Source organism: Geotrypetes seraphini, chromosome 6 (genome assembly GCF_902459505.1).
Source record: "Geotrypetes seraphini chromosome 6, aGeoSer1.1, whole genome shotgun sequence".
NCBI lineage: Eukaryota > Metazoa > Chordata > Amphibia > Gymnophiona > Dermophiidae > Geotrypetes > Geotrypetes seraphini.
Genome location: NC_047089.1, coordinates 27,657,242 through 27,671,918, shown reverse-complemented (window position 1 = coordinate 27,671,918; position 14,677 = coordinate 27,657,242). Strand labels below are relative to the sequence as shown.

Sequence of the window (14,677 nt, the reverse complement as noted above, 5' to 3'; positions counted from 1 at the left end):
GCTCCGTCGGTGCCGTCACCCATCAGTCAAGAATATCTGCCTGCTGTCCCTGGATAACACCTGTTACGGTAAGTAACTGTGCTTTTCTGCTGGCAATTCCTCTCTCTATGCCGCACAACAACCTTCCAGCTACAGCCACTGCTTTGTCACATTGTTTTGTAGCCTTGAGATCCTCAGACACTATCATGTCAAGATCCCTCTCCCAGTCCATGGTCATCAGCTTCTCACCCCTTAGCATATACAGTTCCTTTGGATTTTTACTCCCCAAGTGCATCACTCTGCTCTTCTTTGTGTTAAATTTTAACTGCCAAACATCAGACCATTCTGATATTCACTGATCTCTACTCATGTTTCCTACTCCCTCTGGTATGTTCACTCTGTTGCTAATCTTTATGTCATCTGCAAAAAGACACAATTTTCCTTTTAAACCTTCTGAAATTCACTCACCAATACATTAAACAGAATAGGCCCCAGTACCAATCCCTGGGCACTCCACTTCACAACTTTCTTTCCTCCAAGCAAATTCCATTCATCACCACTCTCTGATGTCTTGTCAGTCAACCAATTTCTAATCCAGGTCACCACTTTGGGTCCTAACTTCAGCCCGTTAAGCTTATTGATGAGCATCCAAAGAAAGACCCGAGTCAAAGGCTTTGTTGAAGTCCAGGTACATCTAGCGCACCTCCTCTATCCAATTCTCTGGTTACCCAGATAAAGAAGTCAATCAGATTCGTTTGGCATGATTCCTTCTTGGTAAAGCCCCATTTAAAATCCAGAGATGGAGCCACGCTGCACAGCCAGGTGACGCGAAGCCAAACCGCCAAGAGATGAATCCTGCATCCAATGGTGCAACTGTAGTGAATGGCTCAGGTCATGCTGTACAGCCAGGTAGGGAGGTGCCCAACACCCAGTGATGAGGCCAGAGATCTGAGATAATTTATTATGACTAGGAGGCACTAATATAAGCTCAGGGGGAAAAACCCCTATTCAAACTGATAGAATGCCACTGTAGAGACAGAAAGTCACTCAAATATCCCTTAATCACTACCACTCAGACATAATAAAGCTGCCATAGAGCAACCAAGAAGAGGACTAAAGAGGCCGGGGCTCTGCAGCCGGAAAAGAAATGAAGGCGCGTGGCATGGTAATGGGATGAAAAATATGCAGCAGCCCCCGTATCAGAACCACTGTTTCCCCACAAAAATGACCAGAGGAGTCCAGAGGACCCAAGATTTGGAAGGCCTGACGGAAACCCATAGGCCAGGCCTAAAGGAAAGAAAGTTAGCAGTTAATACCTAATTTCTTCTTTCTTAGTGACTTCCAGACCAGTCAAGACACTTTGGAAGTACCAAAGGGCTGGATCTCATGAGACTGGACTTAACACCTCAGCCCCAAAGGCAGCATCCTGTGCTGCATACACATCAATTCTATAATGCTTCACAACAGAATACAAAGATGACCATTTTACTACCCTACAAATGTCCTGCGGCAGAATCAAACTGTTCTTGCCCAAGATAACATCATGCCTTTCATGGAGGATATCATCTGGACTCCACTTGAACAGCTGGCTGCCTTGACTATGAGTCAAATGGAAAGAATCACCAGCAAATTCCTAGATTGAGATCTCAAAGAATGAGAGGACATATATGGCTCCAATAGTGAGGTCACAACATTTGATGTACAATGGTGCAAAGCTTTATATACTAAAGTTAAGATCTTAAATTGAATTTTCCACTCTACTGGAAGCCAATGGAGTTTAGCAAGGAAAGGAGATAGAAACATACATAGAAACATAGAATATGATGGCAGAAAAGGGCTGACGGCCCAACAAGTCTGCCCACTCAAGAACCCTCCCTCCCAACTAGTCTGCCTACTCAAGAACCCTTCTTCCCTGGAGTATCTATCGTTTGAGCATAACTCTGTAGTACTCCCACCTGTTTGTCCCATCGACTCTTGAAGTCGAGCACGCTACTGGCCTCAACCACCTGGCGGGGAAGATCATTCCATTGATCAATCACCCGTTCGGTGAAGAAGTATTTCCTGGTGTCACCATGAAATCTTCCACCCTTAAGTTTTAGTGGATGCCCTCTTGTCGCCGTGGGACCCTTTAGAAAAAAGATTTCCTCCTCCACTTTGATGTGACCCATGATGTATTTAAATGTTTCTATCATGTCCCCCTTTCTCTGCGCTCGAGAGAATATAAGCGCAGTCTGATCAGGCGTTCTTCATATGGGATGTCTTTAAATCCTGAGACCATCCTAGTGGCCATTCTCTGTATTGACTCCATTCTTTTCACATCCTTTTGATAATGTGGCCTCCAAAATTGGACACAGTACTCCAGGTGAGGTCTCACCATGGATCTGTATAACAGTAGTATGACTTCCGGCTTTCGGCTGATAAAGCTCCTTCTGGTGCAACCCAGCATTTGTCTGGCCTTTGCTGAAGCTTTCTCCACCTGATTAGCAGCTTTCATATCTTCCCAGATGAGAACTCCCAAGTCCCTTTCTGCAGTAGTTCTTGTTAAGTTTTCACTGTTCAAGGTGTATGTTTTGCATGGATTTCCGCTCCCAAGGTGCATTACTTTACATTTCTTGGCATTAAAGTAGTTGCCAAGTATTGAACCATTTTTCCAATACAAACAGGTCTTGCTCCGTAGTGTTGGGCCTGGTTGCGCTGTCAAGTTCTGAGGCCCTGCCCACAACGCTGCATAGTTTAGCATCGTCGGCAAATAGTGTAATTTTGCCTCGAAGTCCCTGAATCAGATCCCCTACAAAGATATTAAATAGCATCGGGCCCAAGACCGAGCCCTGCGGCACTCCACTGGTCACTCTCGACGTTTTTGAGGGGATACCGTTTACTACCACTCTTTGAAGCCTGCCGCTAAGCCAGTCTTGTACCCATATTGTCAGTGTTTCTCCTAGTCCTAGCGAGTTCATCTTGTTTAATAACCTACGGTGTGGAACACTATCAAAAGCCTTACTAAAGTCCAAATACACTATGTTCAGGGACTCACCCTCATCCAGTTTTTTTGTTACCCAATCAAAGAAGCTTATCAGATTGGATTGACAAGACCTTCCCTTTGTAAAGCCATGCTGGTGGGGATCTCTTAATCTTTCATCATCCAGGAACGTGTCTAATCTGTTCTTAATCAATTTTTCCATGAGTTTACTAACTATTGATGCGAGACTCACCGGTCTATAATTTTCAGCCTCTAACCTACCTCCCTTTTTGTGGAGCGGGATAACATTGGCAGTTTTCCAGTCTAGGGGTACTTTTCTCTTGCTCAGGGAAAGATTGAAGAGCACGGCCAATGGCTCTGCCACGACATTGCTCAATTCTCAAAGTACTCTAGGGTGTAGATTGTCCGGGCCCATAACTTTGTTCACTTTTATTTTTGATAGCTCACGGTAGAATTCCATGTCCTGGAATGGGTCTTCCGAACCCCCTTTTGTCTGTAGCTGAAGACCGGATCCTGGCACTTCGCAAGTGAAGACTGAGCAGAATTAGTTATTGAGTATTTCTGATTTGTCTGCATCCGAGTCTGTAAAGTTGCCGCCAGGTTTCTTTAGGTGCCCAATACCGCTTGTGTTCTTCTTCCTGTCGCTAACGTATTTAAAGGAGAAATTAGGTTCTTACCTGCTAATTTACTTTCTTTTAGCTTCTCCAGACCAGTAGAGGTTAACTTTACGAATGGGTATATATCTAATCATGACCAGCAGGTGGAGACTGAAAACAAAACTATGGGACAGTATATCCTAGCCCCTCCTCTCTATTTCCCTCAGTCTGCCGAATAGCCAAGCAGAACCAAGAACTGGAAAACAACAGAGAGAAAAAAACAATACTACAAAAGGAGTAACAAATAACATACCCAAAATGCTGTTGGAAAATGCAGAGGAGAAATTCCCGAAGGAAGAATGTCCCCACAGCTCGCCAGCTAAGCCAGCTGAGCCACAGCCGCTGTTCTTCAATTCTCCCCGGCCCTAGAAAAATACTAGAACCCGCAGCAAAAACCAAAAACTGCCCGCGCAACAGCCCCAACAACAACAACAACAGACAGGGTGGGGACCTCTACTGGTCTGGAGAAGCTAAAAGAAAGTAAATTAGCAGGTAAGAACCTAATTTCTCCTTCTTTAGCACTCTCCAGACCAGTAGAGGTTAACTTTACGAATGGGACGTACCAAAGCAGTCCCTCTCACGGGCGGGACCCCCGAAGGGCCGATACCAGTACACGCTCACCGAACACCGCGTCCCGACGCGCCTGCACATCAACCCGATAATGACGAACAAAGGAATGCAAGGAGGACCAAACCGCAGCCTTACAAATATCCACTGGAGGCACGAGCGACGACTCAGCCCAAGAAGCCGCCTGACCCCGAGTGGAATGAGCCTTGAGAAACTCCGGAACAGGCTGCTGTTTCAGAAGATAAGCGGAAGCAATCGTCTCCTTGATCCAGCGCGCAATAGTAGCCTTAGAAGCGCCCGCTCCCCGACGAGGACCCGCCAGGAGGACAAAGAGATGATCGGACTTCCGGAATTCCTGGGTCCGCTGCACATAAGAGCGAAGGACCCGACCGACATCCAACTTGCGCAGCTGCCGTTGCTCAGAAGAGCCCTCCCGACCACCCAAGACCGGGAGAACCACCGATTGATTGACATGAAAAGGAGAAACAACCTTCGGCAGAAAGGAAGGAACAGGCCGCAAGACGACCCGCTCCCTAGAAAACTCCAAGAAGGGAGCCCTACAAGAGAAAGCCTGCAGCTCAGAAACACGCCTAGCAGAAGTAATGGCCACCAAAAAGACCGCCTTCAAAGTAAGGTCCTTCAAAGAACAGTCGTCCAAGGGCTCGAAAGGCGGACGCACCAAAACAGAGAGAACCAGATTAAGATCCCAAGAGGGAACCGAGGGCCGTAGGGGAGGCCTAAGCAACTTGGCCGCCCGCAAAAACCGAATCACATCAGGAAGAGCCGATAAACGCTGACCTGACACCAACCCTCGAAAGGCCGACAGGGCCGCAATATGAACCCGGAGAGAAGACCAAGCCAGGCCTCTATCCAGGCCATCCTGCAAGAACTCCAGAATGTTAGGCAGAGAAGCGCGAAAAGAGGTCACTCCCCGCGCCCGACACCATTCCTCAAAGAGACGCCAAACCCGCACATAAGCCCGAGAGGTAGAAAGCCTCCGGGACCCCAACAGTGTAGAGATCACCTTGTCTGAATATCCCTTCTTGCTAAGGCGACCCCTTTCAAGAGCCACGCCGTAAGACAGAAGGGAGACGGGTCGAACATGGGAATGGGACCCTGCATCAGAAGGTCGTCCGAGAGAGGCAGAGGAAGAGGATCCGCTACCAGGTGCCTCACCAGATCCGCATACCACGGACGGCGAGGCCAATCCGGCGCCACCAGCACCACCAAACCCGGATGGTGAACAATGCGAAGAAGCACTCTGCCCACCAGCGGCCAAGGAGGGAACACATACAACAGCCCCTCCGTTGGCCACTGCTGGACCAGAGCATCCAGACCCTCGGCCAGACCGTCCCTGCGACGACTGAAGAAGCGGGGCACTTTGGCGTTGCCACCCGTGGCCATCAGGTCCATCAGGGGCTGCCCCCAAGCCTGCACTATCAACTGAAACGCCTCGGCGCCGAGACACCACTCTCCTGGATCTAGAAAGTGACGACTGAGGAAGTCTGCCTGAACATTTTCTACTCCGGCTATATGAGAGGCCGAGAGGTCCAGCAGATGGGATTCCGCCCAAACCATGAGCAGAGCCGCCTCCTGCGCCACCTGAGTGCTCTTGGTGCCCCCCTGACGATTGACCTAAGCCACCGCCGTGGCATTGTCCGACAGCACTCTGACCGACTTGCCCAGCAACAGGGAGTGGAAAACCAACAGCGCCAGACGGACTGCTCTGGTCTCCAACACGTTGATCGACCAGGCGGCCTCCTCCGCGGACCAGGTGCCCTGAGCTGAGTGACCCAAACACTTAGCCCCCCAACCCAGGAGACTCGCATCCGTCAGGAGCACCGTCCACTGTGGGAGATCCAGACCCACCCCCTGAACTAGGTGAGGGGTCTGGAGCCACCAACGCAGACTGCAGTGCGCCAAGCCTCGCAGGGGGACCGGAACATCCATCCCGTGCCTCTGGGGAGACCACCTCCGGAGCAGAGCATACTGGAGAGGACGCATGTGGGCCCGCGCCCACCTCACCACGTCCAGGGACGCCGCCATCGACCCCAAGACCTGGAGGAAATCTCGCGCCCGAGGACACCGGGACGCCAAAAGCAGGCGAATCTGAGATTGCAATTTGCTCACCCGGCCCTCTGGGAGGAAGACCTTCCCCAAGGAGGTGTCGAACAGCACCCCTAGGTACTCCAGACGCTGAGCCGGGACCAACCGACTTTTGGAAAGGTTGACCACCCAGCCCAGCGACCGGAGAAACTCCACCACCCGAGCAGTAACCCGGGAGCTTTCCTGCAACAACTTTGCCCGAAATAACCAGTCGTCCAGGTAGGGGTGTACCAGGATGCCCTCCGACCGCAAGGCTGCCGCGACAACCACCATCACCTTGGTGAACGTCCGAGGAGCCGTGGCCAGCCCAAAGGGAAGCGCACAGAACTGAAAGTGCCGACCCAAGATCGCAAAGCGCAGGAAACGCTGATGAGAGGCCCGAATGGGAACATGCAAGTAGGCCTCCGTCAGATCGAGAGAAGTGAGAAACTCCCCCGGCTGAACCGCCAGAATGACCGACCGCAGAGTTTCCATACGGAAAGAGGGAATCTTGAGAGCCCTGTTGACCCCTTTCAAATCGAGGATGGGCCGAAAGGTCCCCTCCTTCTTGGGCACCACAAAGTAAATGGAGTACCTGCCCGTGCCCCACTCCGGAGGGGGCACCGGAACAACTGCCCTGAGATCTAGCAAGCGCTGAAGGGTCTGGCGAAAAGCCTGCGTCTTCCCCGGAGTCTGACATGGAGAAGCGAGGAAAATATCCGGCAGAGAGCGGGCGAACTCCAGGGCATAACCGTCCTGCACCACCTCCAGGACCCACTGATCGGACGTGATCTCGGCCCATTTGGGGAAAAATTCGCGCAGCCGGGCCCCCACCGGAACCAAAGGGGGCGCCGGCAAGGCGTCATTGTGCAGGACGGGAAGCGGGGGAACCGGCGGAGGGATTCCCTGCCCCCCGACGGGCCCCCCGAAAGGGCTGCATGCGCTGGAAGAACCGACCCCGGGAAAATCCCGGAGACTGGAAAGAAGCAGCCCCACGCCCAGGGCGATACTTGCGAAAGTCCCGCAAACGCCCCCGGGCCGCACCCCCCCGAGACGCCGGGCGGGCACGGTCCTCCGGCAGACGGGGAACTTTCGAGTCCGACAAAGTCTGAATCAACTTATCCAAGTCCTCTCCAAACAAAAACGACCCCCGAAAGGGAAATTTAGTAAGCTTAGCTTTGGACGCAGCATCCGCCGCCCAAGCGCGCAGCCACAACACACGCCTTGCGGCCACGCCAAAAGCCATAGACTTAGCCGAGATCCGCACCAAGTCATATAGAGCATCTGAGAGGAATGAGGCCGCCATCTCAATCTTCGCTACCTCCTGATCCACCAGAGACCAGTCGTCAGACTCTCGATCCAAGACCCGCTCCGCCCACCGAAACACGGCGCGAGCGACCAGTCCCCCACAAATAGCTGCCTGGACCCCAAAGGAAGAGACCTGAAAATTTTGCTTAAGGATGCTCTCCAATTTGCGCTCCTCAGAGTCCCGCAAGGCAGAACCGCCCTCAACAGGCACGGTATGCCGCTTGGAAATTGCCGAGACCACCGCATCCACGACTGGCGAAGCTAACGTAGCCCGATCCCCTTCCGGAATGGGATATAGGCGAGCCATGCTGCGCGCCAGCCGAAACGGCGTCTCCGGCGTTTTCCACTGCTCCAGAATAATATCCCGAATATCCTGATGCATAGGAAAAGAGCGGGAAACGGAACGGATCCCCCGTAACAGGGGGTCCCCCACACGCGGAGTCTCCGGCGGCGCGTCCTCAAAACGCAAAACCGAAGAAACCTGCTGAATAAGGTCAGGCAGCTCATCTTTCTGAAAAAGGCGCACCACGGACGCCTCGTCACTGGAGAACGGGAAATCCGACAACCCGCCGCCAGCTTCCGTCCCCTCCAGAGAGTCCTGGAACTCCTCAGAAGGGTCCAGGTCCTCCTCCAGACCGACCCGTTCCTCCGACCACAAATTCTCGTCCCACGACACCCGCGGACGCTTGGACAAGGGAGGCGGCGGAGGGGACGTCACGCCAGACGAAAGAGGCAAAGCCGCAGGGAGCGCGGAGGAAAACCCACCCCCCGAAACCCCCTGGGCGCAACCGGGACCCCCAGCCGCCTGAAAATAGGCTCAGCATAAAGAAAAGAAAAATTCAGGAGAAAAACCCCCCGAGGGTCCCAAGGGACTCCCTGCCACAGCAGGGGACCCAGCAGAACCTTGCCCCTGCATAGTCAAAACAGGGGGAAGGTCACCTGAGGTGGAAGACAAAATGGAGGGGCCAGACAGAGAAGATGGCGGTTTTCCCGCCAAAAAAGCTCCCTCCATAGCCTGAAGCGGCTGAGAGACCTGAATAGTCTCAGCCGCTAAAGCAGGCAAGCCGGCATCAGCTGTCAAAAAATCAGCTGAGAGGGAATCCTTCGGGGAATCCCTCCGTGGGCGGTTGTGGAAGACCGGGCTTCCCCACTGCTCCAAGCCGACTCGCGAGGCACCATCGGCGGGGAGCTCTGGGCGCCTGCAGCCGCTGCCGACGGAGCTCCACCACCTCACCGACCCAAACCGCCGAGTTCAGGCCGGCCGCGAGTGCCTCGCGGCTGGACTAAATTGTGTCCTACTCCCCCGGAGAAGGGCACAATTGCTCCATACGCGACCTAGCTATAAAAAAGTGCTGGTTACATGAAAAAATACAGTAAAATACAGTTTTCTTAAAGGGAAACAACCCTTCAGACCAGCACTACCTCAGGATTTTTTTTTTTTTTTTTTACAGAACAGACTCCACAGGCTCTCGAAGCAATATGCCTTGCTTGACTTAGGGGGCAAGGCTTACTGCTGAGGCTCCTCTAAAAAAATGTGGGGAGGTGGAGGAAGTGGGGGGAGGGACCCCGCTCGTGACCCGCCGGGTTTGACACCCCCGAGGTCGGACGAACCCCCAAACAGAGTCCGCCCAAGCTCCGTCCGGCTAAAAACAGGGACAATAAACCCCCTAAACAAATTCCAACAGCCCTACCAAGGGAGATGGGTACAGATCACTCAACACCTGCTGGAGACTGAAAGAAGACTGAGGGAAATAGAGAGGAGGGGCTAGGATATACTGTCCCAAAGTTTTGTTTTCAGTCTCCACCTGCTGGTCATGATTAGATATATACCCATTCGTAAAGTTAACCTCTACTGGTCTGGAGAGTGCTAAAGAAAAAGGATTTCTCCCCTTTCTTTACCTGCCTAGCTATGTTTTCTTCCATCCGGAGTTTAGCCTCTCTGACTGTCGTTTTAACTTTTCTGTGCATATTGAGGTAAACCGCCAATCACCCTCACTGTGGCATTCTGAGCTACTTGCAAGGCTCTCAGATTTCTTTGGGAGCCCACACAAAAGGGAATTGCAGTAATCCAAGTGAGGCAAGACAAAGCATTGCATACCTTGATGAAAATTAGAAGGAGAAAGTAAATTCCACAGTTTGAACACCATACAGATCTTTAAAAAATACAGTCTTCACTTTCAATGAAATTTGTCCATGAAACTGCAAGGAGGAGTCGAATAAAACACTTAAACTCTTAATCTCTTGCTGTATTGGAATTAATACTCCATCATATGCATATCCTGATGGAGCTCCATCCATGCCAGATAGCAAAAGCCACAAAAGTGTCATTTTAGCAACATTCAAACGGAGGACATTCATGGCCATCCACTGCATAATTGAATCCAGATGAGATGACAACAAACAAAAACCTTGAGGAAACTAAAAAAAAAAAAGTAAATTATCAGCATAAAACCGATACCGGACCCCAAGTTGCAAAAACAATTTGCCAATTGGAGTCATAAACAAATTAAATAACATTGCTGAAAGAGGAGCATGTAGGAAACAACAACTCAGACTACCTACATGGTGCAAGATTCCACATTAGGCATCACCACCCAGGAAATGGATCTAGGTGTCATCATTGATGATACATTGACATCCTCTGCTCAGTGGTGGCCATGAGAGAAAACAGACATTTAAGTTTCATGCTTAAATACAGAATACAGTAAAACCTTGGATTGCAAGTAACTTGGTTTGCAAGTGTTTTGCAAGACAAGCAAAACATTTGATTAAATTTTAACTTGATGTACAAGCAATGTCTTGCAATACAAGTACATACAGTATACACACATCACAACTGAGCCAATGGTTCTTCTCTCTCTCTGACACTGCAAGAGTGTAGTGACTTTTCTAAACGAGCAAAGTCTTGCAATATGAGTACATATGGTATACACGTGTCACATCATCACAACTGAGCCAATGGTTCTTTTCTCTCTGAGGCTGCAGTATAGTGACTGTTCTAAACGAGTGAGGTCTTGCAATACAAGTACGTATAATACTTCGTATTAAAGTTTTTGGGTTGTGGAATGAATCGTCTGAGTTTCCATTATTTCTTATGGGGAAATTCGCTTTGATATACGAGTGTTTTGGATTACAAGCATGTTTTTGGTGTATTTTGTATTAAAGTTTTTGGGTTGTGGAATAAATCGTCCGAGTTCCCATTATTACAAGCATGCTTCTGGAACGAATTATGCTCACAAACCAAGGTTTTACTGTACTAGGAATTATTAGGAAATGAATGGAGAAAATAATTGAAAATGTTATCATGCCTTTATATAATTCTATAATGTGATTGCATCTGTGAGCAAATTCTGGTCACTGCAACTCAAAAAATATATAGCAGATTTAGAAAAGATAAAGAGAAGGGTGACCAAAATGATAAAAAAAAAAGATGGAACAACTTGCCTAAAGAGGGAAAACTAAAGATGTTATGACTTTGGTCTAGAGAAGACAGCTGAGAAACAGATATAGAGGTCTATAAAATCATTAGTGGTGTGGAACAGGCAGACAAAAATTGTGTTTACTCTTTCTAAAAGTACATAAATCATATTTATGCACTTTTACACTTGCTCTTGAGTAGGCATGTCTTTGCTTCAATCTACAAATAAAAAAAAAGCCAGAAGGATACCTTCATGACAAACAAAGTCAAACAAACACAAAAGTCGTGAAGAAGGGATTCTATCAACCAGGGTGTATTCCATCAAGTAGAAGCCTTCATTCATCTGGATGGTCAGTGTTTCAGCACAAGAGTGCCTTTTTCAAGAGTCAAACACCTGTCCCCACAGTTCTCAGAGGTACCTGTACACTATATTGCATTCCCAACACCTGTCCCCACAGTTCTCTGAGATACCTGTACACTATATTGCATTCCCAACACCTGTCCCCACAGTTCTCTGAGGTACCTGTACACTATATTGCATTCCCAACACCTGTCCCCACAGTTCTCAGAGGTACCTGTACACTATATTGCATTCCCAACACCTGTCCTCAGAGTTCTCTGAGGTACCTGTACACTATATTGCATCCACAACATCTGTTCTCTGAGGTACACTATATTGCATACCCAACATCTGTCCTCAGAACTGGTACATGTACATCTGTGTTAAAAGCATTTAATTGCAGTGAGAGTACAGCCTGAACAGAGAGACATGCAGCTGAAACATCTCTGTGTTCAGGCTGTACTTTCACTGAATTAAACGCTTTTAACACACATGTACAAGTTGTGAAGACCCCAAGGACAGATGTTGGGTATGCAATATAATGTACATGTACCTCCTTCGAGAACTCGAAAGACAGGTGTTTGACTCTTGAAAAAGGCACTCTCATGACGACACATTGGCCATGTTGAGTCCAGATGACTAAAGACTTCTACTTGATGGAATATACCCTGGTTGATAGAATCCTTTTTCCATGACTTTTGTGTTTGTTTGCTTCAATCTAGGCACAATTTCTGCTAAAAGACAAAAGGGCCCTGTGTGTCTTTATAAAATAAGACTTTTCCTGCACTACTAACCATTTCCCTCTTAAGAGGTCTCTTTATCTTAATCCTTGCATCTTCAAAGGGAGATTTCCATCCTATGCATGGTAGCACTTACTTTAGGGCTGGCTTTGCTGAAATGTCATCATTTTTTTTTTTGGTCTTGTAAGTCAGTATTACACACCTGGTTTTCTGTGGACAGTAAAAGTTGTCTCCATGCCAGCATGGATATGATCAGACACATGGCAGTGCAACAACCATGTCCCAGGGTTGCCTGCTACGAGTTCTATTGTCTGAAATGTTCCAGGAAACAGGTCATAGACATCTGCTCTGTGTTCCTTCTGTGTCTATGGCAAGAACAAAACTAATGAAATAAAAATACAGTAAAAACAAACAAACACCCAATTTAAAAAAAGCACACACAAATGGTATTCAGGTGTCCACTTTTGGAGCTTATTTTTTTTTTTAATATTTAGATATTTATTGATAATATTTTGTATATTTCAAATGACAGCCATTATACAACATACAATATCAACTGCTCCCCATCAACCGGATAGGAGCAAATTATATAAACATTTGAACCACTCTGTTTAAAATAACAACTTAATCCTGCCTCCTGTAATAATCTCTAGACACATTCCATTATTCTCATTTAAGCCCAATTTTCTCCCCATAACTCCAATTCCCCTTCCACAGTTTCCCCAGTTTCCCCCCCCTCCCAATCCCCATACTTCTGGCAGACAACAAAATATGCAAATTCGAGAGATCTCCTAGAGAGCCCGCAATATTTCTTCCAATTTACTCCATGTATTTAAGTACGGTATGTATATATGTCTCCTCTTGGCCAGTGCTATTTCCATCTTACCAATTGATAACAATCGATTTACCCATGCAGTCTGTGATGGAGCTGCAACGTTTTTCCAATGGTTGGCAATAAGACATTTCGCTGCCGCCAATCCCCATCTCAAAATTTTTGTTTGCCATGGTCTTTCCCTATTATTATGTAGCCCCAAAAGACAGCTCTGAGGGGATACCCCCACACTTTCACCCAGACATCCAGATAGTGTGGTAGTCACCGATAACCAAAATGGTTGAATGATCCTACATTCCCACCAAATATGCATAAAGGTCCCCTCGTGCAGACCACATCTCCAACAGAGTGCCGGTGTGCCAGGAAACATTTTATGTAGTCGATCTGGAGTGTAGTACCATCGTGTTAGAACTTTATATGCATTTTCCTGTAGTAGTGCACAAGAAGAGGCTTTATAGGTTTCCCTACAAATCGTATCCCAATCTTTAATAGACATTCGTATGTCTAGATCCCTCTCCCATTGTTTTCGGTACAGGAAAGTGGTTTGTGAGCAGCCCCTCCTATACTGATATATCACGGATAATGGTTTCGGAATTTTCTGTAGTAATAACCATAGATTTTCTATCGGTTCTTTATCTAAGTGGAGTCCAGATCCCCAACCCTGCGCCACCATAAAGTGTCTTATTTGCAAGTATGCATAATAGTCATCCTCTGTAATATCGTATTTTTGCTGGATAGTGGTAAATGACATGATCCCATCCTCCCCCAGTAGATCTCTAAATTTTCTGATCCCTTTTTGAGACCACCGATGAAAGGCTCGGTTGTCTCGGCCTGCTGGAAATAATGATTCAGTACTTATATTTGCCATTGAAGAGACCTTGGCCCCTCCACCCATCTGTTTACGCATTTGGTTCCATAAGCGCGCCAAATGCTGCACAAAGGGGTTTGATATGCTCTGGACCCATCTAGCCTGCGACCCAGAAGACCATTGCTTGTTTTTCAGAGGTTCCTCAGCGCTATATAACTGTTCCAATTGTATCCCACTTTTATGTTCCCCTATTTCCCAGTCTAGCACTAGTTTCAACTGTGCCGCCTGATAATACCACAACAAGTTGGGTAATCCCCTCCCCCCCACCTCCCTGGGTGCCCACAACAAGGACTGTGAGAGTCGTGGTGATTTACGTTGCCAAACAAAACTGCGTATTTCCTTTCCCAATCTCTTCAACTCTCCCAGAGGGACCGCCAGGGGCAAAGTCTGGAATAGGAATAACAGCCTGGGTAACACATTCATTTTAATGATCGCTATCCTGCCCCACCAGGACACCCAAAGACTGTGCCACCTTTGTAAATCAGTTCTAATTTTACGGTATATTGACAAGTAATTCTTTTCATAAAGTTTTCGGAGATCCGAAGGGATATAGATCCCCAGGTACCTAATTCCGTTCTCTGCCCATTTAAAGGGGAATACATCTCGTATCGCTTTTACCTCGCTCTGTGTCAGAGTAAGGTTCAAAATTTCGGTTTTCTCCAGATTTACTTTAAATCCTGATATCTTCCCATAATTATCGAGTGTCGTTAAGAGATGGGGTATGGATATCTCAGGTTTTCCCACATACAAAAGGATATCATCTGCAAACATCGCTATTCTGTGCTCTACTTCCCCAATAACAATCCCTACCAATGATGTGTGACGTCTTATGGCCAGCGCCAGGGGTTCAAGCGACACTGCAAACAGTAGTGGGGAGAGCGGACATCCCTGTCGAGTTCCCCTG

At 48.1% G+C, this 14,677-nt stretch overlaps 1 protein-coding gene across 8 annotated transcripts in view; it reads right to left on the bottom strand.

The window, feature by feature from the left end:
* The window catches only part of HEPHL1 (hephaestin like 1), a 96,886-nt gene that overhangs the window by 12,145 nt on the left and 70,064 nt on the right, over positions 1–14,677 (bottom strand). For 7 of the 8 annotated variants that reach the window (XM_033948478.1, XM_033948477.1, XM_033948479.1 and 4 more), the window contains one exon: positions 12,276–12,438. In XM_033948478.1, coding sequence (XP_033804369.1) covers positions 12,276–12,438 — 163 coding nt within the window. Of the gene's footprint in view, positions 1–12,275; positions 12,439–14,677 lie in introns of those variants that run through there. The other variant, XM_033948482.1, reaches the window with a different exon arrangement.